This window comes from Hermetia illucens, chromosome 1 (genome assembly GCF_905115235.1).
Source record: "Hermetia illucens chromosome 1, iHerIll2.2.curated.20191125, whole genome shotgun sequence".
In the NCBI taxonomy this organism is placed as follows: Eukaryota; Metazoa; Arthropoda; class Insecta; order Diptera; family Stratiomyidae; genus Hermetia; species Hermetia illucens.
The window spans coordinates 65,889,018-65,911,130 of record NC_051849.1 but is presented as its reverse complement, the minus strand read 5'-3'; the positions used below and the strand labels follow the sequence as shown (position 1 = coordinate 65,911,130).

The window sequence follows — 22,113 nt, the reverse complement described above, 5'->3', positions numbered from 1 at the left end:
CCGCGCAAACCAGGTACTTCCAACAACCATTTCGTGTGACCCTGCTAATTGAATAGTCCGCAGTCCGTTATCATTTGTTTTTTCGTGTAAGCTATGGGAGCCAACGTATCGCCTGAATACGGGCTCCTTCCCTACTTGGCTGTTGAAATCCCCAAGTATGATTTTGATATCATATCTGGGACAGGCTTCGAGGGCTCTTTCTACTGCCTCGTAGAAGGTATCCTTCTCCGACTCTGCAGTCTCCTCTGTAGGGGCGTGAACGTTTATGAGGCTTATATTTCTAAACTTGCCTCACAAGCGCAGAGTGCATAGCCGTTCGCTTATACTTTCAAAGCCGATAACAGCAGGTTTCATTTTTTGGCTGACTAAGAAACCTACTCCGAGCACATGGTTTACTGGATGGCCGCTATAATATATGGTGTAGTGGCTCTTCTCCAGGAAACCGGTCCCTGTCCATCGCATCTCTTGCAACGCTGTTACATCAGCCCTATATTGGGACAGGGTATCGGCTAGCTGCTTATCAGCTTCATCTCTGTACAGGGAGCGCACGTTCCATGAGAAAATGCGCAAATCGTTGTTCCTTTGTCGTTGCCGGGTCCGTCGTTTTAATATCCGTCCTATCCGAGGCTCCTGTTGTGGCTTCGTAACGGTTGTTTTCCGTGTAGGGTTGTCAGCCCTACCCAACCCCCAACCTGGAGGACCAGTTGGTACAATTTGTCCCGTTTTTAGGCGCGGGAGACTCGCCTTCATCCTTCTCCGTCTGCAGCTTTTCGTTAAGAAAGAGCTCCCAGCAGTCACCACGTGGAGGTGGAGATAGGGTTTGGTAGTAGAGCTGTTGGTGTTGGTTCAGCAGGCATTTCCCAGGTTTTATGCTCCATCGTGGGTACCAATCCACGTTTCGCCCCGGGACCTATACTACCCTTTGTACTGACTATACCCAATTTTAATATCCGTCAAAAGAAACCAATTCGAAACGCTCATTTATTAAAAATAAAATTCTCACCAGGCGAAAAAGAAAACGCTGTGATTGTCTGACACTTCATATGACGTCACGGAGCGACCAATTTGAATCTTATCTACGTGAAAACATAAACCACATGTTTCTTTGTTATTTATTACTTTTTAAGTAATCAATCAGTTTTTAACACGAAAGTGGGTAATTGTTGCGTGAAAGGACCACCTTTCATCTTACGTTTCGACAGTAATGGCAACAAGCTATATAGCAAATTGTGGCAAGTACAACGTCAACGAAAAGAAATGTGTCAAAACGGAAAGTTCAATACGTTGTTAACCGCATGTTGCCTCCCGCGCCTAAAAACGGGACAAATTGTACCAACTGGTCCTCCAGGTTGGGCGTTGGGTAGGGCTGACAACCCTACACGGAAAATAACTTGTTACGAGGCCACAACAGGAGCCTCGGACTGGAGGGATTACACAACCACGAACCCGGCAACGACAACGGAATAACGATTTGCGCATTTTCTCATGGAACGTGCGCTCCCTGTACAGATATGAAGCTGACGAGCAGCTAGCCGATACCCTGTCCCAATTCAGGGCTGATGTAACAGCGTTACAGGAGATACGTTGCACAGGGACCGGTTTCCTGGGAAAGAGTCGCTACATCGTATATTACAGTGGCTATGCAGTAAACCATGTGGAGTAGGAGTTGGTTTCTTAGTCAGGCAAAAAATGAGAGCTGCTGTTATCGGCTTTGAAAACACAAGCGAACGGCTATGCACTCTGCGCTTACGAGGCAAGTTTAGAAATATGTATAAGCCTCACTAACGTTCACGCCCTTACAGAGGAGACTGCAGAGTCGGAGAAGGATACCTTCTACGAGGCAGTAGAACGAACCCTCGAAGCCTGTCCCAGATATGATATCAAAATCATACTTGGGGATTTTAGCAGCCAAGTAGGGAAGGAGGCCGTATTCAGGCGATACGTTGGCTCCCGTAGCTTACACGAAAAAACAAATAATAACGGACTGCGGACTATTCAATTAGCAGGGTCACACGAAATGGTTGTTAGAAGTACCTGGTTTGCGCGGAAAGCGGTCCACAAACATACGTGGGCCTCTCCAGACGGGACCACTTTCAACCAAATTGACCACGTGTGGATCGAACGCCATCACCTCTAGGGCGGGCCAATATAGATTCGGATCACTATCTCGTTGGCATGGTGCTCCGAGCTCGAATAACCACCTAGAATCCCTTCTGACTACCAGGTGAGAGTTAACACTGAAGCCACTCATAACACATCCCTCTGCGACACATATAAGAGGGAAATGGATGCCGCAATAACCGCAGTCAACAGAGGACCTGGAGATGAAGTATCAACAAATGATCTTCACAATCACCTGAAGAACATTATCATGGATACGGCCAAAAGCATACTTGGCCCTAGCCGCAAAAGGAGGCGGAACGGCTGGTTTGACGATGAATGTAAGCTAGCAACGGAACGGAAGAATGCCGCATACCGAGTAATGTTGCATCCTCAAAGAACGCGGGCACGCGCAGAGACTTATCACGAACTCCGTCGGGCAGAGAAGTGACTTCACAGACGGAAAAAGGAAGGGAGAACCAACAAGTCTGTGAACTAGAAAAGTACAGGGAGCAACCGCAACAGGCGCGGAAGTTTTACCAACAAGTCAGCAGGATGAAGCCTTATACACCTCCATGCCCATACTGCCGAGACAAAGAAGAAAATCTGATTTGCGACAGAATGGGCATATTAAGGCGATGGGTTGAGTAATTTGATGAGCTACTGAACAATCAGAACATCGGCGAGTTGGATGTCCCGCCAACTGAAGACGACGAACAAATACTACCACCACCAAGCTTAGGAGAAACAGTCCGTGCAATTCATTGGCTAAAATATCATAAGTCACAGGAGGCGATGGAATTACAGGCGAATTGGTTAAATATGGAGGCAACCAGTTATCCCAAGTGGTCCATCAACTTATGCTCAAGGTGTGGGACAGCGAATCAATGCCTGACCATTGGCAACGAGGCATTATCTGTCTCATACATAAAAAGGGAGATATCACACAATGCAACAATTATAGAGATATTACGTTGCTGAGTACCATCCATAAGATATTCTCCGCTATCTTGCTAGGTCGGATAGCCCCATACGCCCAGAACATCATTGGCCCATTCCAAAGAGGCTTCACTCCAGGCAAATCAGCAACAGATCAGATTTTCTCTCTGCGGTAAGCGATGGAAAAACTATTGGAATATGGACACTAGTTGCACCATCTTTAAAGCCGCCTATGATAGCATAGCCAGGGTAAAACTATACACGACCCTGAGAGAATTCGGTATCCCGACGAAATTAATAAGACTGACTAGGATGACCCTGACCAATGTGCGAGGCCAGATAAAAGCAGCGGGATCACTCTCAAGACCATTCGACATCACCAACGGTCGAAGACAAGGGGATGCCCTATCATGCGTCTTCTTTAACCTGGCCCTCGAGAAAGTGATCTGCGATGCTGAGGTAAATGCAGGAGGCATGATCCTCTTTAAGTCCACCCAACTACTGGCCTATGCTGACGATATCGACATCATGGGAAGAACCACCCGAGACGTACAGACTCCCTTCATCCAGATCAAGCAGGCGGCGCGAGATTTTGGGCTGCACATCAATGAAGGCAAGACAAAATATATGGCGAGAACGTGAGCACCGGAAACCAACCAACCAACAACATCAAATCGCACTGGTCAAACAGGGAGAATAAAAATAGGAGACTACAACTTTGAGATCGTTGAAAATTTCTCTTATCTAGGGTCGAAAATCACAACCGATAACAGCTACGATGATGAGATAAGCGCACAGAGCCTATTTCAGCTTATAAAAACGTCTCACCATAGGGTCAAAGCTCTTACTGTACAAGACAAAATTCTTGCCAGTCCTCATGTATTCCTCGGAAACTTGGGTTCTTAGCAAGAAAAATTGCTAACTCTTGGCCGCCTTCGAGTTCGCCCTACATGAGGATGGATAATTCCGTAGCCTACACAATGACGAAATCTATCAGCGATACCATGACCGTCCGGTTGTGGATAAAATTCGGCTCAATAGGTTACGGTGGGCGGTTCACTTAATCCGTATGGATGAGGATGATCCAGCCCGGAAAGTCTTTAAGGGCAATATCTATGGTAGAAAAAGAAGACGAGGCAGATCCTGCCTAAGATGGAGCGATGGCGTAGGCGAGGACGCCAGACAGCTTTTGCGGATATCAAATTGGTGGACCTCTCGGTTGTTGAGAGTCAAGGAGGCCTTTCAGATCAGCAGTATAGGTTCCGTAAAGTCAGATTAACCATAGATGCCACCAAATTGGTTACTGGCTTGGCCGGGGATACAATTTACGGAAAGATTAGTACCAGTAAATATAGCGTGAAAGTAACCCTGGGCGTGAAAAATGCATTTAATTTGGCCAATTGGAATCTAATACGGAAATCATTAGCGAAGATTGGTATTCCCGTTTATCTCGCTGCTATCGTCGATAGTTATTCAGCTGAAAAGAGGGTCTGACATGGCACCGATGACGGACGCCAGGAGTACGTTTTTTTCGCAGTGGTCCGTATGGGGCACACTACTGTGGAACATCATGTACAACGATGCACTTAATTTTCCACGGTGGTGATGCTGGTTATTGTCGCAAAGCATCACGAAGATGTTGAGTCATACTCAGGCGAAGCAATGAGTGCTGCTAAGGGTTAACTATAGAGCTCTGGTCTGATACTTGAAGAGGAATAAATGAAAACAGGGCTCATCACTGGGTGCCGGAAGAGAAATTTCGAAAATTCGCCTGTATCAGAATCAGAATCACTTCCAGGTCGACCATCAAATTGGGAGTGGTGATAGACAAGAAGCTCATTTATAGGCAACACGAGCAATATGTTTGCCTCCACTGCAAGTATGGCCATAGCAAGTATGATGCTCAACTTGGGAGGGCCAGGGTATACCTATAGGTTGCTCACAGCCAGGGTAGTGAGCTCAATCATGCTCTTTGGGACCCCAGTTTGGAGAAATATTTCGCGGATATCTGTTAACGCTCATAAACTGAGTACAGTCTACAAGACGATAGCCCTGAGGTTATGCTCTGCCTTCAGGACTGTTTCAGATGATGCAGCGTTCGCCATCTCTGGAATGATGCCTATTGACATCTTGGCGGGAGAAAAGCGCGGTTACGTACGGCCGTTGAGAATAAAGGTGAAGAAGCGATAGTGAGCTCACTTCAACCCGTGATGTAATACCTTATGGTTCGGCGGGGCAGGGAGAGTGGTTTTACTGGGTAAAAATCCTACAGTAGCTTTTGCAGACTTTCACTTCCTTAAAAGAAAAGACAGCCAGACAGACAGACGAACAGGCGGACATCGAGATGTAGACCACATTCCACGAAATTTGCAAAGGACAAGTACTTATAGAAGTTTAAAGAATGAGACCTTAAGTCATCCTCTAGAATTTGATGCGTTTTATAACGTTATATAAAGCAGGGTTTAGTCTCAGTTTTATTTGAAAAGGATTCTGAAATAAACTTATTTTGAATGAACGAAAATTAATTGCATATATTTAGATATTCTGTCGTTCAAAAGAAAGCTTCATCACTATTTGCTTTATGGAAACATGATGAAGATGCAATGAGGACGTTTACCAAACATGATGCACCTGTAACGAACCACACCCAGAATCTAACAAGGTCACTGCAGCAATCAATGCTAGTATTTCAAATTTGTGAATTAAGAAGCATGCGAGGCCATTTTTTCATAGAAATCAAAAGTAAATGAGCGGTTAATATTTATGAAGAGTCAAATCAAAATATAACCGACAATTTTGGTGCGGGAGCTATATGCATCGTGCCTTCACACATCGAAAAACCTCCGACATTATTAATCTGATTTATTACTCAAACCGATTCATCACACGCTGACTAATCTTCTCATATGCAAATTACCCTCTGAAAAAACCAAAGGCATAATATCATATAAACAATCCGCCATTCACATTCTCCTGGATCGATTTGGTGGTCATCATAGGAAACGAAATTTCAATGGACCTTATGAATAATATTATGCAAATTTCGAGTGAATCGAAGTCAAAAATCAAGACATTGCCACATTATATGAATAACAATAAATCACTTAACCGCCTCAGCAGAAATACAAAAGGAAATCAAAATGAATCGGAACCAGAAAACACGTTTGAATTCTTTATTCGGGGGAGGACAAAAGAAATTCCTCCGGAGATAATCTAATGCGCTATTATTGGCCTGGGGAATTTCTTGAATTATCTTTGAATTTATTTTAGAAAATTTTCGGTGGTTGTTGGAATGTCATGAGTAGATAATGCAATTATTGGTTTTAGGCGACAATAAATAGTTGATTGTTGTCCATTGTTTGGGTTAAAGGCTTTTCCGTTGGAGACGTTAGTGGCTTTGTTTGAAATAATTTGCAAATAAAGTGGACAATACCACAATGAATCCTTATTAAGATGAATAGAAGGTAATTGCTGACAAATTTTTAATTGAAAATTATTTGCTTCATTAAATTCTTATATTTATCAAAAATTTAAGCTGATTATCACCTTTGTATGAGGTTTGTGCCCATCTGTATCTCAATGAAACGATCGCCGTAATATTTGGAAACCATAGTAGCAAAAAATAAAATTAAAACATGCTTTACGCTGCACAAGAGTCTTTATTTTTACAACTATATACTATTACTTCATGCAGCACTACATGTTATTCCATTTTCGAGATACACATCAGGTCAGTTAATATGGCGAAGATCTACATTCATAACAATATTCATAAATATGCATTCTAAAAAATAGGACCCAAAAATAGGACTCTCTTTCGAGTATGTTATCTTATTTATTTAAATAAAAAGAGCCCATCAAATATATAATATTATATTAAATATATTTGGAAAATGACAAAATAATGACCAAAATACTTATTTCTCTTTCCAGAATGACTTCCATACGGCAAATACTTTGGATAGGCCTTCTTCTGATAGTTACCATTCTATCAGAAGTTGATGCCATGGATCCAAAATTCGATCCGTCGACACGAATGCGTCTAGTCCTGATTCCAGCTGATGCCACAGTTGGGTCTGTTATTTACAGGCTTCGTGCAACTGATGAGGAATTCGACTATCCATTAACATTCGAATTAACCGGGAACGTGTCGTCACCTACGGTACAAATTGAATCACTTCCATGTACAAAATATAATTCAGTCTGCCAAGCAAATGTAATACTTCTAAGGAGATTGGAGCCAGGACGATATTATGATTTTCAGGTGAGTAATTCCCTTGTTTTTTAAGATTTTGTGTGAAACAAAACCTTATTAGAATCGAGACGGTGTCTGTCTGTCCGTCTGCCTGTCCGTCTGTCCGTCTGTCTGTCTGTCTGTCTGTCTGTCTGTCTGTCTGTCTGCCTGTCACACCCGATTTATTCGGAAACGGCTGGACCGATTGTTACGAAAATTGGTGAGAGTATGTAATCTGGTGATCCCTTTACATGCAGTAAGTGGCGCCATCTTGTGTTAAGTTTAAGGGGGGCTCCCCATACATGTGAATGGAGGGTGCACATTTTTTTTTCACAGAATGTAGCCATGTGGGGTATCAAATGAAAGGTCTCAATTAGTACTTTTCGAAACTGGTTCAATATTTGATGTTGGGTGAAACACAGGGGAGTGAGGGCTCAAAATATGACCCCCAAAAAGTGTAACAGGTCTCGTTCTCAGAACCTATCCAACCGAAAAATCTGAAAAAAATCACAGTGGTGCATCTCTACGAAATCTAGGCCTCAAAATATATCCGGTTCCGACATCTGCATAAATAAAGTTAATAATAGTATATTTCCACATTTTAGAAATTTACCCGGCACCCCCCTTATGTTCATCCCAGAAGTACAAAATTTGGCATGCGTGTAATGAAGAATATAATACACAATTTGGTCAAGTTTGAAGAAAATCCAATTATTATTAACAAAGTTATAGGAGGTGAAACTTTACAGTTTTTTGTGAATTTCGTGCACTCTACAACCTGCATGACGTCATCATCACATATCAATTCATCAATACCACAACGAAATGAGTTCTTATGAATTGGGTCCAAGAGAATTATTTTCTTTTAGTTTTTTTTAGTTATTTTCCAACCAGACATGTGTGTATGTAGGTATATAATATATGCGTGCTAATGAACTTTGCGGGTAGTGCCTAATTCAAATAGATATAAGAAGTAAATCGGAAATATGGGTACGATCCATTTACATACGTGCATATATGTGTACAGTATTCGGAAATAGACAGTTTGTTTGTTTAGGGTGAGCGCAATATCTATAGCTGTAATATGTACGTATGTCTCGTAGTTTGGAAAAATATGAAGGATTATGTTGGATTTGTAGCATTTGTAGCTATATACGGATAAAAAAATGTGCGTTGAAATTTCTTACATAAGATGAACACAAAACCTTTATATCCGAAGCGCGAGCTTCCGGTATTCCGACTTGTTTTAAAGTAACTCTCTTGTTGTTGGAGGTACAGTAGTAATAAAAAATTCGGGAGAGTGACATGCGTACTCATATGAAGATTCCAGACAGTGACATATTCCAAAAATAAATAAAATATTCATAAGGAAATGGTACAAAAACAGCACAAGTATTCAGAAATATTCAACATAAATACATATATTCGCAAAGTAAAAAATGTGGTATCGAGCAATTTTTTTTGCCGCACTCCGCTCTGCTCTTGGAGCATCCAGGACTCTGATTCGGAACCATTTGACACATTATCTCAGGCCAAGCCAATTGAGTATAAGAACAAAATCCCACGGATTCAGGGAGCCTCATCTACCCTGGCATGTCCCCTATCCATATCTCTCTTCTTCGCCCTAAGAATGCCTTGAGTGCAACTTTCCACTCGGCTCCGCGTGTCCTCGCTCTGCAGCATGGCCTCAATTAAGGTGATGGCGTGGTGCTTCCACCTTCTGCAGAAGAACAACGTGTGGCAGGCACCATCTATCATATTTTTGCAATAAATACAGTTGCGTGACCGTGATTCCCCGATCGTATGCAGGTAACATCGAAAACACCCATGTCCGTTGAGTAGCTGAGTTGTCAACATCACCGTCCTTTCGATTGAATTACTGCCGCACGGCTTTTATAAGGTGCGTGGTTCATCTGCCTCTCGATTCTCTTTGCCACGTTTGCTGCCATGCGCAGAGAGTACGGGCTGTTTTTTCACGACGGACAGCTTCCCTATTTCCCCCGCCTTTTCCGGTGCATTTAAGCCTCAACTCGGCAGCATTGAGAGCGATCGGAATAACTAATCGCTAATATTCTAGCCACAGCCTTGTCTGGGGTATTGCGGATCTGTTCGAGAAAGCTCATCTTCGTGTTTATCATGATGCCGAGGTATTTCACCGGTGGTTTCGACAAGACCATAGTTTCACCGACTTGAATTGGGAGGACTGTGAGAACCTTTTCCTTGGTCAGCACAACGACTTCGGTTTTCTCCAGAGCTGAGGAGAACCTTTGCTTAGCTGTCCATCTGCTTACCCTCCACATCACCATTCCCAGTGTGCGCTGAGCTTGCTCAATCGTGCGTGCGGTAACCTGTGCCGCAACATTATCCGCGTACCCGATCATTCATTCATTCATTCATGGGGCATCTCGAGTCGCAGAAGACTGTTGTATAAGGCGTTCCAAAAGTCAGGAGCCTGGATGGATTACTGAGCCACCCTCGATGTTGTCCTTTTTGTGTCTCGTAGAGTGGGAAACGGGCGGTAACCAGTGCCGCAACATTATCCGCGCACCCGACCAGATGCGATTTATGAGGCATCTCGAGGCACAGGAGACTACTGTATAAGGCGTTCCAAAAGTCAGGACCAAGGATAGATTACCTTCATTCGTAGAGGGGGACATGGGCCTTTAAATAGTTTTAGAGCATAGAGTATAGTAACCATTTTTCAGTGTCTCAAGAGTTTGACACCTCCTCGCGTAACTGAAGACGTCTTTTACGTCAAGGGTCACAAGGAGCACCACTCACCGAAAGTGGCGACTATGTGCCTCAGCCATTTTACCGCGTAGACCAACCCCTCAGGGGCATCAATCGTGGATCGTCCTAGTTTAAAACCATACTATGTTGATGTGCTGTGACTTGATGAGCTTTTCAAGCAGTTTTCCCGCTGTGTGCGACATACTGAGCGGATGATACACTGACCGCGCCTCGGAGTCGCCTTTGACATTGCTTATCAGTGCAAATATCGCAAGCTTCCAGCAGGGAGCAGGGTCGGAAAACATCCGACATCGCCTTGTGTATATGTTTCAATACTTTGCTGGGAATACTTCTTAGTATTTTTTTATACCGCCTCCTCTAGTTCCATTGCAGTTAAAAGTGGGCACTCCTCAGCACTCACTCCTTCATCGACGGCGTCTGCTCGGGTGGGGTGGACACGAAATAGAGACCTCACGATTTCGCTGCTTCTGCCCAACACGGTGACCGAGTTTTTTGGAAACCAGCTTATACTCGAGTCCCCATAGCTGTCTGTTTACGACGTTGATTAGCTGCTGCCAGCGTTGCTCCTGCCTGTGGATTTCGTAGCGGAGTTCCTTTTTCCAACTCTTATACTCTGTGGATTTGAGCATCACCTCGCCTTAGTCGCTTGCGCACTTAGATATCAGCCAAAGTCTAAGGCAGTTCCATCGTAGGTTTACAATTGCAGCTATCCACCACTACGTGGGTAATTTCCCGGAACACAATTTCCTCTGGGGGGGCCGATACATTACAAGCTGCGATGATAAGGTCCACTGTCGAAAGAAGTAGCAATTCAGTTGCAGCTCATTTGTCTGCGCTTGGGTCTTGTCGTTGATTTATCCTTCTTGAGAGAGCATCGCCAAATTTCGCATCGTCGGTTTTTCCGACGTTACATCCGGAAAATGTTTGCCGGAGGTAGAACATTGGGAAGAGCGTTTGTCACTGCCGAAGGAAATCGATCGCTGACACTAAAGACTCCGTAGCAAAAGTTACGTTAAAGATAGTCTCCTGGAAATCAGGGCGGACTGCTCCAGTATTTAGGACAATAAGCCCTGCCTGACGGCCATTTCCAAAATTTGTGTGCCTTGGGAATCCGACTAAGGCATATCCCATTCATTCAAAGTTCTGGCTGTCAAATCTCCTCCGACTAGAATTTTCCCTTTCGTGTTTCTAATCTGGGCCCCCAAGACGGCGAGTCTATTCCTAAAAGCTTACATAGATTCGTTCGGTGTGAAATAAATGCTTAAAAACGTAACTTGCATACAACGAACCCAAGCGAAGCGTCTTCTCAACCATGGGCCCGCACACGCAAGTTAACCGTATCTCTCACTCACATGGCAGCAGTGCCATATATATCGGCACACCACGACGGTGAGCTCCTATCTCGGTACTGTTCGCTGAGAAACAACAAATCAGCATTTCCTTCTTGCACCATCTGCTTCACCAGATCATGAGCAGTCGTACTCCTATGCATGTTTGCTTGCAGGATGTGGATTAATTTTTCGCTCTCTGTAACACTTCTTTGAAGTCCTGGCAACGCCCAGAATTAGGAACATGATTCACATCTTCTTTCTACAGACCACGGTCCTTGCAAAGGACATAGCACTTTGCCGACTTACAAGTCTTTTCATTGTGGCCGTGTTCGCCATAGAACAACTAGGGGCTGCATTAACGATGTACTTTTACCTCAACTCCTTTTCAGCTGTCTTCCGGAAGTTTCGTTGATGTGCAATAAGGTCCAGCAGTACTTCCATTTCCATTATGCCATTGTTGACATCCATGGAGATGTTTTGCTGGACGATAGTAGCAATTTTCATTTTGCGTAGGACTCCTCCGCGCTTCTTGAATAGCCTTTCTCCCTCTACCCTTGTTTTTCCGATAAGACCACCCTCTTCGGTGAGATGACTTGCATTTCCGCCTCCGTTGGAGAGTTTATCACCCATTTGTCTTGAAAAAGGGGGGTTACGCAGCTCGGAGTTTGCGATCTTTTCTCGTGGTCCCTTTTCTGAACGATGGCGTCCCTCCTTTCTGGCCACCAGGAGCCTTAGCCTATACGGTATCATACACTTTTTCACTTCCAGTCGCCTTCACCGTTGGAACAGTGGGCCTTTTACTGTTTCACTAGCTGACGGTCGCATCGTAACTTGGTGCTTCTTGCAAAGGGATTTATAGTTGAATCTCCCATTTTAGCTGCCAGGAGCGGTGAGCGCGGTATATTATTGCTCCTTCCAAAATCTTTGGCTTTTGCCGGTTATGCCGTCGTGTTTGTTGTTGGTGTTATTTTAATTTGGTCCCAGCTGCAAGCTGCTATCTCCGCTAGAAAGGGGCTCCAACATTAGATTGAACTAGTCATTAACATTTTTGCCAGGTTACCTACTTTCTAAGTGTTTTATTCATCATCTTTATCTTTATCTCTTTATCTTCTACTCTTCTATTCAAAGTATAATACTTAGCTAATAACATTTTTATATCTTCTTTATTTTTTCAGGTCTCCGTCAAGGACACAAAAGGTGGAATGGCCACACAGCTGTGTTCAATAACTGCAACCAATTTCACAACGCCTCACGACACTATTTTCCCACACAAGCCAGGAATTATACTGATCCCAGAGGTATGTAGCTTACATGCAAATGTTCTAAATCAAAAGAACAATCTGCAAGCCATTTTAGATATATTTATTACATAATCTCTTAAAAACAAAAGTACATCAATTAACCATACATATGAAAGTGGTAAGGAACGTACTGACGTGTTCGATATTTTCTGGGGGTGATAATCGACTTTCGGTTCTTCTTTGTGGACCTGGACACCGGTGATGGGATATTGATGCTTCCGGTCTCACTTCGCCTCGTGGACAATGAACTCGCTCTGGGTCTTATCTGGGATACACTCTCGCTGAATGTCACACGTGATTTAGTTGCCTTCGCTTTCAGACGATTCTTCACATCTCTACAGTATTCGGCAAGGCCAGTCACTTCAGCCATAAAGTAGAATACAGACATTGAAATCATATACCGAACATAGTAGAATGCTCGACTGCGAAGCCAGGCTGCCACTGCCATCGTTTGATTCGCCAAGAGGCTGGTGTTCACTACAACCATGTAGTCACTCAAAAAGTTGCACATGAAGTTCACAAATTTCAACATAGGTATCCAAACCTGACGCAGAATCCGATCGGTAACGTATAGCGTCAAGAACAATTCAACAAAAAAGCGCAGGATGCGTGGGGGTGGTCGCAAACATCTTGGCCAATACGGACGACTTTTTGCTAGGACACAGAGAACGGAAAATACAAAAATTGCGGAAGCGGGGTTGGGCTGGATTCCAGGCAACTTGGAATGCTTCAAATCTATTATGCTCAGCTGCTTCAAGTGCAGGTACATCCCGGAAGCTACTATTGCGAAAAATTCCAAATCAAGTTTGGGCTCTGGTGGATCTGCAGGAATTTGGTTATCGGTCATAGATGGTTTCTCCATAATTTCGATGAATCTGAAAATGCACGGCTCAAGAATTGGGGATTTAGTGCGGAAATTTATATTTCAATTGGGGGAGGAGGGTTTAGAATTGGTAGTCAGGAAAAACTGTAATTCAAAACTATATTTTAGCGAACATTTGAAATTTGAGGTGTTTCATTTGACTGACATTTTTGATATTGGAAGAATTTTCGCCGCTTGGTCTACTTGGATCAGGTTTATAGTCAGAACTGGCGGCTGTGAATAAAATGCACAGCAGTTCAGCCCCATCCTGCAAAACAATGAAGTAATAAATAAAATTCCAGCGTGACTGAAGCCCGGCCATACCTCTTTGGTATGCATGCGAATCAGAAGTTTCCAAGTGAAACGTGTCCAATTAAAAATGCATCAATGAAGGGCAGCTGTAAGCGCGAACTGATACTCACACTTTGATTGAGTGCAATCAAGCTGACAAAAATGAAATATAAAATTTATTGCCATATCTAATGTCTGGCGGCATACCACGAGGCACCTTTAAAATGCATCATTCATTATAAGCAGAGATTACCGATTGGCCGCCGGCTCCATTATCAGGATCGTCATCGTATGATCATCATCACCGCCACTATCATCATAATTATCACCAGCGAATATTATACTCGTAGCAATCATAATGGGAGTATTAAATGCAACGTCGTGCGGTTTCACCGTGTTCGCAAAGATACTTTTTGCGGGGTGCATAGTTTGCAAACTGCTCATGGAATGGCATTGCGTGACGGAATTTAGTGTTGACGAATTTGCAATTTTATAACTCAATCAATTAAGATTTATGATCTGTCCGGCATGCATTCTGTGGTGCAATTTGATTGGAGACTTCTTTGAGGTTACTTATTTTGAAAAGGGCCATTGGATCCAATGGAGAATTAGGTCTGTTCGTTGTTAATGCATCGAAAGTATTCTATACCTGATTGACTTCCATTTATGAGATGAAATCGCCATTCTTTCGGAACCTCGGAGGCAGCAGTAAGAGGCGAAAGTTGGAAAACTCGGGGAAGCGTCTGTACTTTTCTCAATTCCTTTTCCCATAAATTTACTAGCAAGACGATTCCATGAAGTCACAGACTCACTTTGAACTATTTTAAACCACATATTACATAATTATTTGTCAAGCTCTCCGCTAATAAAAAGTGGTAACACCATTCGAACTCTTACCGCTCTCCATATCTGCGGTTCGTTGGAATGCCATGTGCACGATTTAACGACCTTGCAAGGTTCCCACGATTGATTTATAATTCTGAAACGGTATCAACGCTGATATACGATATAATGCGATTCCACTTCATACACTCTTGCACGCTTTTCATGTTGTATCTTTTTCTCATTCTCTTATTTCAGGATGCAAAACGTGGAACCGAATTGGATTACGTGATAGCCCGTAAAAACCCACTTTTTTCTAAGCCTGTCTATTTGGAGCTATGGGTAAGTAGCTGATTTGCATGAAATTCAGTAGCTATCGATCCGCTCACTGACTAATCGGGCGACTCTAAGAATTTGTGAACAATCACTTATCAAATTGTTTTTACAGGGTTCGCCGCTGTTTGCGATCCGCCAAAAAATTGTTTCGCCGGATACGACGGAGGGTACTATTTTTCTTCTAGGACCACTTGACTTTGAGAAGCAAGCAATGTACCACTTGACTGTTCTGGCGAATGTGAGTATAACATTTTTCTGAAAATTTATTTGAGTTTTTACAGGAATTGATTCTATTTTTAGCTGTCACTATATTATAAGGGGCTACCAGGAGCAATAAGCTTTGTTAGATACGTATTTAAATAAAATGACAAAGTTACCGAACTTTTAACCTCAAGGACATGACTATACCTTATATTAGGAAAGATGCAAACAATTGATCATGTTAGTCGGGTAGTAATAGACTGCGCCGCGCAATTCGTAGATTGGCCTGTTCGGCAAAGGATGCGGAATCCTTTGCCATTTCGACTTCTATTGTAGTTGGACGGAGTATTATTTGCTTTCATAGATTAAATTGAAAAACCATTGTTGAAAGAAAATATTGATATGAAAATTTAACAGTTCTCAAGCCCTTTCCGTCAGTATGTCTTAGATATTCACAATACAGTTAACTCAACTGAAACTGAACAAACTGAGGAATAGGAAATCCTTTCTCGATTTAGCACCACAACCGAACCATTTAAAAAAAATCCCCGTAAGTTGGGCCTTAAAAATACAATCAAAGACAAAGCGGTAGAAATTTGGGGTCAGCAACCAGCAAATTTTGAAACTTTACTACTTTACCGAAACGCATACAAGCCTTGGATAGGGACGAACCTCACGGCTACGACCTTTAGCTATGGGACTATGATTGGATTCTGGAATCAACACACAATCGTCCACAGTGAGGGTTTTCAAAATGCTCCCATTGTAGTGGCCGGGGCTTTGCGGCATTGACAACATTTTATTTTCCTTGTCCAGGGACAAACTGAGGGGCGAGTCTTAACACTCCGCGGCTTTCCCGATTTACTATTTTTAATTTGGCCGTTCCCATCCCTACATTCCAACTTCCACTTTCAACTTCACCATGATACTTTTAAATTGGGTAATTTTATTTATTTTATAAAAGAAAACTAACTACTGGTCCCTTTCCCCTAACCTCAACAATTTCTTTACATTTGCACAGTTCCGCTTAAAGTTTCCCAGCATAAGATCAAACTGTTTACTTTATAAGACAATGATTTGATTCTTATCAAGAAAAATTAAACATTGGGCGATTCCGAAAATATAACGATAAAATTTTTGCAATGATATCACGACCGTTTCCTTTTGGATAAAACTCGGCTGAATAGACTACATTGAGTAAGTCACCTATTCTATATGGGTGCAGATATCCCCGCCTTCATTATTTGGTAGAAAAACAAGCATGAGAAACTCAGTCACCATGTGGAGCGAACTCGGCACAAACCCTGTCATGTTTGGAGTCCGTTATTAAATCGGACCTGGGGCAAACACTAAGCCTTAGCCTCCCGGATTCGTCGCTCCAATTACTTCAATCCAAAGACCGTATCATCCAGTTAGAAAATCTTAGAATTGATTTTCAATCTGTGTCCACTGAATTTCTCCAACATTTCCTTCGCTTCCCTATCGGCACCTCCTTCCTTTACGGCTCCGAAAATCTTTCGGGGGACTCTTTTTCTGCCGAAGATATCGACCTACTTCTCCTACATTTGCGTCTAAGTACACGTCTTGCATACATACAAATTAATATCTTGTATGGTAGGTGCGTAGTTTATTGTACCGATCTTATTATGGGGAGGACTGAATCCACGCTCCCGAGCCAGCATAGAGAGCGAATGAATTTCCCATGCTGCTTCACTCCGAGTACTCAGACGCCCGCCTAAACCACTCGCACCAGTTCTCACCATGTGCTTCAAGTAATTCCTGTCTTTGGATCTATACATTTCTATGCACTTCATCCATATTGATGCATCGCATTTTCTTTTATTGCTACGGAAGATTGATGTCTGAACTTTTCATACTTTTTCAATTGCAGAATCGGAAATTATAGATTTTTGCGAATTCTTCCAAACACAAAATTAAAATAAGTCGTGTTAAGGATTGAGAAAGTGTCTGTCTTTTCTATACTAAGCAGGTTGGTCATCAGATAGCTTCAAGCCGTTCTTGACCCTCTTTAGGATAGAGTTCTGCTAGATTCCTTCCAGAGGCTCTATATTAGGAAAGGTGCTCCATTTGGTCCTGAGTCGGGGGTAGTTGTTATGCTTTCGGTCGATGAATCTCTTGAGCTCATCAACCGGGGTTTCTAGGATATTTCATAGTTAGATTTCGGCCTGAAACTGCTCACTGTACAAATCTATATGCAACTGCAGATTTGGTTTGTACACAATAAAACAAATTAATAATGACCTATCTTCTAGATAATGTTCTTCTTTTAAGTTGGTCTAGGAGCTGTGAAAACGGACGGAGTAAAACCCAGATGATACTGTAGGCTACCTGGACGAGTATATAAGCTAGAGAAGCTAGCAAAATCTTAAATATACTCCTGCACTTTAAGAAAGAGGTCCCAAGGTGCATGGTGGCGGTACATAACGTTAACAAATGCTTAGTAGTAGTAATTCGCGAGTAGGGCTCTTAGGTAGACGAATTCGATATTATGCTCGCCCATTGAAATTATCTGCATACCAGTATCTGCCTTTAGAGTTTGGGTCATAAATTTGGTTTTAGATTTATTAACCCTGAGCCCCACTTCACTCGCTATTGACTTGAACTGCTGCGTACGCCACGGTTTGGTGGAATTTTTAGTTCGATCGTTATACTGTAGAGAGAGCATTACGATTTACATTATCATCCGCCTGACAGTCCTCAACGAACCAACGGTTGATGTCATATTTCCAGCATTTTTCAACTACCGGCTTAATTGCGAATATCTGACCCGTTGTCTATCGTCTGGATCTAAAGGCACCTTGGTATTCCACGATAATGTTGTCTATATAACTTCTCAGTCGTCGTTCGATTATATTCGCAAGCAGCTCTCAGCACGTGCACAGCAATAAGATCCTCCTATAATTTTCGCAACCCAGGCGATTACCCTTTTGTACACTGAACAAATTACACTTTTCCTCTAGTCGTCAGATATTTGTTTGGTTGTCTAGATGCTTTGTTTGATAGTTTGTAGATTCGATTGGTGAGTTCTATTTTGTTTCAGAGTTCAGCCGGGATGCCATCTATTCCGGAGGCTTTATGTGATTTTAATGTAACCAAAGCTGCACCTACTTTGTACAAAGTCGGGGTGTGGACACTTGCTCTCTGTTTCGATCATCCGGAGCGACAAAGGGGTAAGAATGTGTCATCGTTGAGTTCAACAGGTCTTGAAAATACTGAACCCATCTTACCTTTATTTCAGACGCGTCGCTGAGGGAGAGGGTGATTCGCCTTCTAAAACCTATCCTCGCCTCTTTCATTGTGCTAAATGCTACTCGTATGTAGTTCAAGCTGCCGCCAAGTATTAAAATGTTGTTGTTATTGAACTTTCATTGTTCTCGTCTGCAGATCTGCTTGTCGTATCGCCTTAGTTCGTGATACTTGTTTTCTCTGGCTCAAGTTCGTCTTTCCATTAGTAGTCGGTAGGCTTCATTTTTCTTGTTAATCGCTTCCACGCAGGCATCATTGAACCATTCGTTACCGTTCCTCCGATCTAAATGCCTAAGGGTGCTTTTAGCTGCACTACCACCCATCCCCAATTTTTCACCACTTTGCGTCACTACTTTCCTCAGGGTCAGCATGAGGTAGTGCGTCGAAATGTGCCTTGGTTGTTAACATGTAACCGTCCGCACTTTGAGCATGTCGTCTTTCAACTTTTTCACCTTGATTTTGGGAGTCCAGCTCCTGTGGCTGTGGCTGTTTTTGGCCATTCAACACTGCTTGACGATTATTGTTTGTTTAAGGAGGCGCTACCTTCGGTCTATGCCTCTATGGAATAATTTGTTGTCAATTTTAGCGTTGAAGTCTGTCAATAATTCTTTGATGGAGGGCAACCCGTCAAAAATTCTGTCCAGTTGGGTGTAGAAATCGTCTTTAATGACTACACATTAAGGAAGTTCATCTTGAAGCGGATTAAGCAGATTCGTTCATTAATCGGTTTGAAATCAGTTACCGGTTCTCCAAATGTGTTGTTTATGATAAAGGGGATACCGAGTTCTTTTTTTCCTTGCTCCTTGCCACTAGTAAATAGTGTTTAGGGTCCACAATGTGCTCCTTCGCTGCTGAGCCATTTCGTCTCTTGGAGCGCGAGGATGCTAATGCTGCTACGAGATACTTTCTGAGAAGCTCCCGCAAAGCACCTTTTCGAAAAAGGGATCACACGTTACAAGATCCAAGATCCGTCCAATCCGAAGCTGTATCCTGAGTTGCTGGACACGTTGATATTTTCCGAGAAAGCATTGTCAGTGCTTCGCTCAACCCCCTGGCAGGAGGGGCGAAGGGGATATTTTTTTTCCTTTTTAAACCGCGGAACGCTCGCACCCTAAATTAAAGAGAATTTTCATTCCATAAGCTTAGAAGCCGACCTTTAAAAAGTGCTTACAAATAAAACAAAAAAAAACAAATATTTATGTAATATTTGTGCATCTACCATAACAGAGGCCGAGGATGCCATCGAGGATGGCTCCCCTCTTATAGGAAGGAGGCAAATTCAAGATATCGCTCTATAAAGTGTGGTCTCATATAATATTTACCTGCAACCTCATAAGCTGCAATATTTAAATGCGGTGCATTTACTGCTCAAACCAACTGACGACTCATCTCAGAAATCCGCGACTAGATGGGAACATCTTGCAAACTTTAAATTGCATCAGTTACACTTTGAAAACAGGAAAATTGTAAAAAGCTCTGGGACGGCAGCAGTCCGTCCGGTTCTTCGTAAAACCGCATGTTAACAACTTACAACGTCATTGAACATCGCTAACAGGCGCCCAGAATGCAGTGCAAGTCGAAGCTCCCCCAGGCGAATCTCAGTTCAGGTACGCTTCGGTGCACACTCTCCACGTATGAACATGTGCATTTCGCCTGCATAAGTATATTAGCATCAGAACGCTTGTCGGTGCATCGGCGGCGGCGGCGGCGACGGTATCGAATAGCAGCCGGAACTTGAAAGTAACATTCTCCACACCATTCCGCAGACGAGTCAGAAACTCGCTATGCTCCCCCTTGCCCCGCTGAAGGCCACCACCAGGATCCACGGTGTCACCACACTTGCATGCCATGCTAATATGAGACGCTAGTCTGACTGCATCCGCCTGAGATTTGTAGCGTTCGAGAGAATTCATCTAGGAGAAGTCGATGTAATACAATTTAGAGATGCATCGCTGATAGGAAAGCTTCCGTTACATCGTGTGCAGATACTTGCCTTGCACTTTCGACAAGCTTTCGAATAGCTGCATCTAATTCAAAGTGCATTGCTAGACGCGCAAATTATTGCACAATTTACTGCGTAGGTCGCGTCGTAAATGCATCGTTTGAAACCTTCTCTAAATTTTTTTGAAGAGCGCTTTTTTATTAAAAAAAATGTTTTTCCAGTACTACCGGGTAACATCCAGATAACATACAGACCCGATGTAACCATTTCAGTTGCAATAAGTAAAAACAATTAATTTGATTGAAAAATATCTTTCCCTCAGGTAAATCACATTCGATTGTAAGTCATGGGATGACCCATAAAAAGTGCTTGACCCATGAGAAGTACTTGCTTTCTAAGTTGGTTGATGTAGGTGCACGCCGGCGGAATATTTCCTTAATGATAGAAAAACTAATGAACATTAAAGGATGCATGCACCTTTATGTGCTAAGGACCGTGATTTGAGGCTTTTAGGTGGCAGTTTGCATATTTATTATGTTATCATAAATATACTTGCGTTTGCCTGCATGGAAATGTAAAAAAATGCAAGGTCTTCCTTGTGCCATTTGATATTCTACGTCCATTTGTCATCAATCCGTGCAAGTAGATTGATCGAAAACGTATCTGCATTCACAAACAACTGGTTTCAACTCGATAGATTTCTACTATGTCGTTTCTTATTTGCATTGAGCCAAGGTTAAAGGCAATTTTTAACTGCGAACTTCAAGTCTACGGTCAAAAAGACGCGTCAGAAAAGTTGGAAGTCAACTTGCACTACCCTAAATTAACATGAAAAGTTTCCGTGTCGTACCCCTAAAATGTAATTAAAGTGCTAGACAGATATCGCATCCACCATGATATAAACTAGTAACGCGATTTACGAAGGTGCTCTGATTGCGACCCCTAATCAATAGGTGTCCAAAAAGGACCGTCAGATTATGCCTACACAGCGGGTACTCAACTTAAACTTCCAGGACCCTCAATAAAGCATATAATTTGATGAAATACATAATGATCCCCCAAAATGATTTCTCTGTTCTCTGCAGCACGCAATATACCGTTTGCGATTCCTCCATGCCGGTTGGAACCAAATCAAGCTGCCTAATTCCCTTAAAAGCGCTAGCGAGGGTCCATAACTGACCTCAATTTACAACAATTAAACATACATACGTGTACCTTCTGTCTTCGCAAAGGGATTTCGTATCGATTACAATTTGAATAACTTAACTGAATCTCAAGTTTAAGAAGTTTGATCAATAAGGTGCAGATGTCTTGTGTCACTGATATTCTCACAACGAGCGGGTGCACATGTCAAATATACAGTGCATAAAGTTTGAGAGATCTGACAACTATCTCAACCAATATTGAGAGGTGCGCTAATTATCATCTCCATCCTGCATTGTCACTGCCTACGCCCAATCTACACCCTTCATTACATAAGAAGTCGGGAAACCGGAAACACGATGCTTCAGGTATGAAAGGTTTTGTGTACTTCTTATATAAAGACATTCGAGTCTGCATTTGCCAGTGCGTAGCACGTAATATATACATATATTATGTGAGAGTACCCATTTCCGGGTGATATTGACTTTTACAGTCTTGAATTTGCAGGGAAATGACAATTTTGACCTATTATCACTTTGTTAGTAATAGTGTGATTTCCACCAAACTTGGTAGAACCAAGCTCTATATTATAA

General features: G+C 42.6%; 1 protein-coding gene across 4 annotated transcripts in view; it reads left to right on the top strand.

Annotated features, from left to right (window-relative positions):
* The window catches only part of LOC119655166 (cadherin-86C), a 784,156-nt gene that overhangs the window by 685,583 nt on the left and 76,460 nt on the right, over nucleotides 1-22,113 (top strand). For all 4 annotated transcript variants that reach the window (XR_005249882.1, XM_038060935.1, XM_038060926.1 and 1 more), the window contains 4 exons: nucleotides 6,973-7,303; nucleotides 12,531-12,653; nucleotides 14,890-14,973; nucleotides 15,080-15,205. Coding sequence is in view for 3 of the 4 variants with exons in the window: in XM_038060918.1 (XP_037916846.1) it covers nucleotides 6,973-7,303; nucleotides 12,531-12,653; nucleotides 14,890-14,973; nucleotides 15,080-15,205 (664 nt within the window). In the remaining variant the exon portion in view is untranslated. The remainder of the gene's footprint in view (nucleotides 1-6,972; nucleotides 7,304-12,530; nucleotides 12,654-14,889; nucleotides 14,974-15,079; nucleotides 15,206-22,113) is intronic.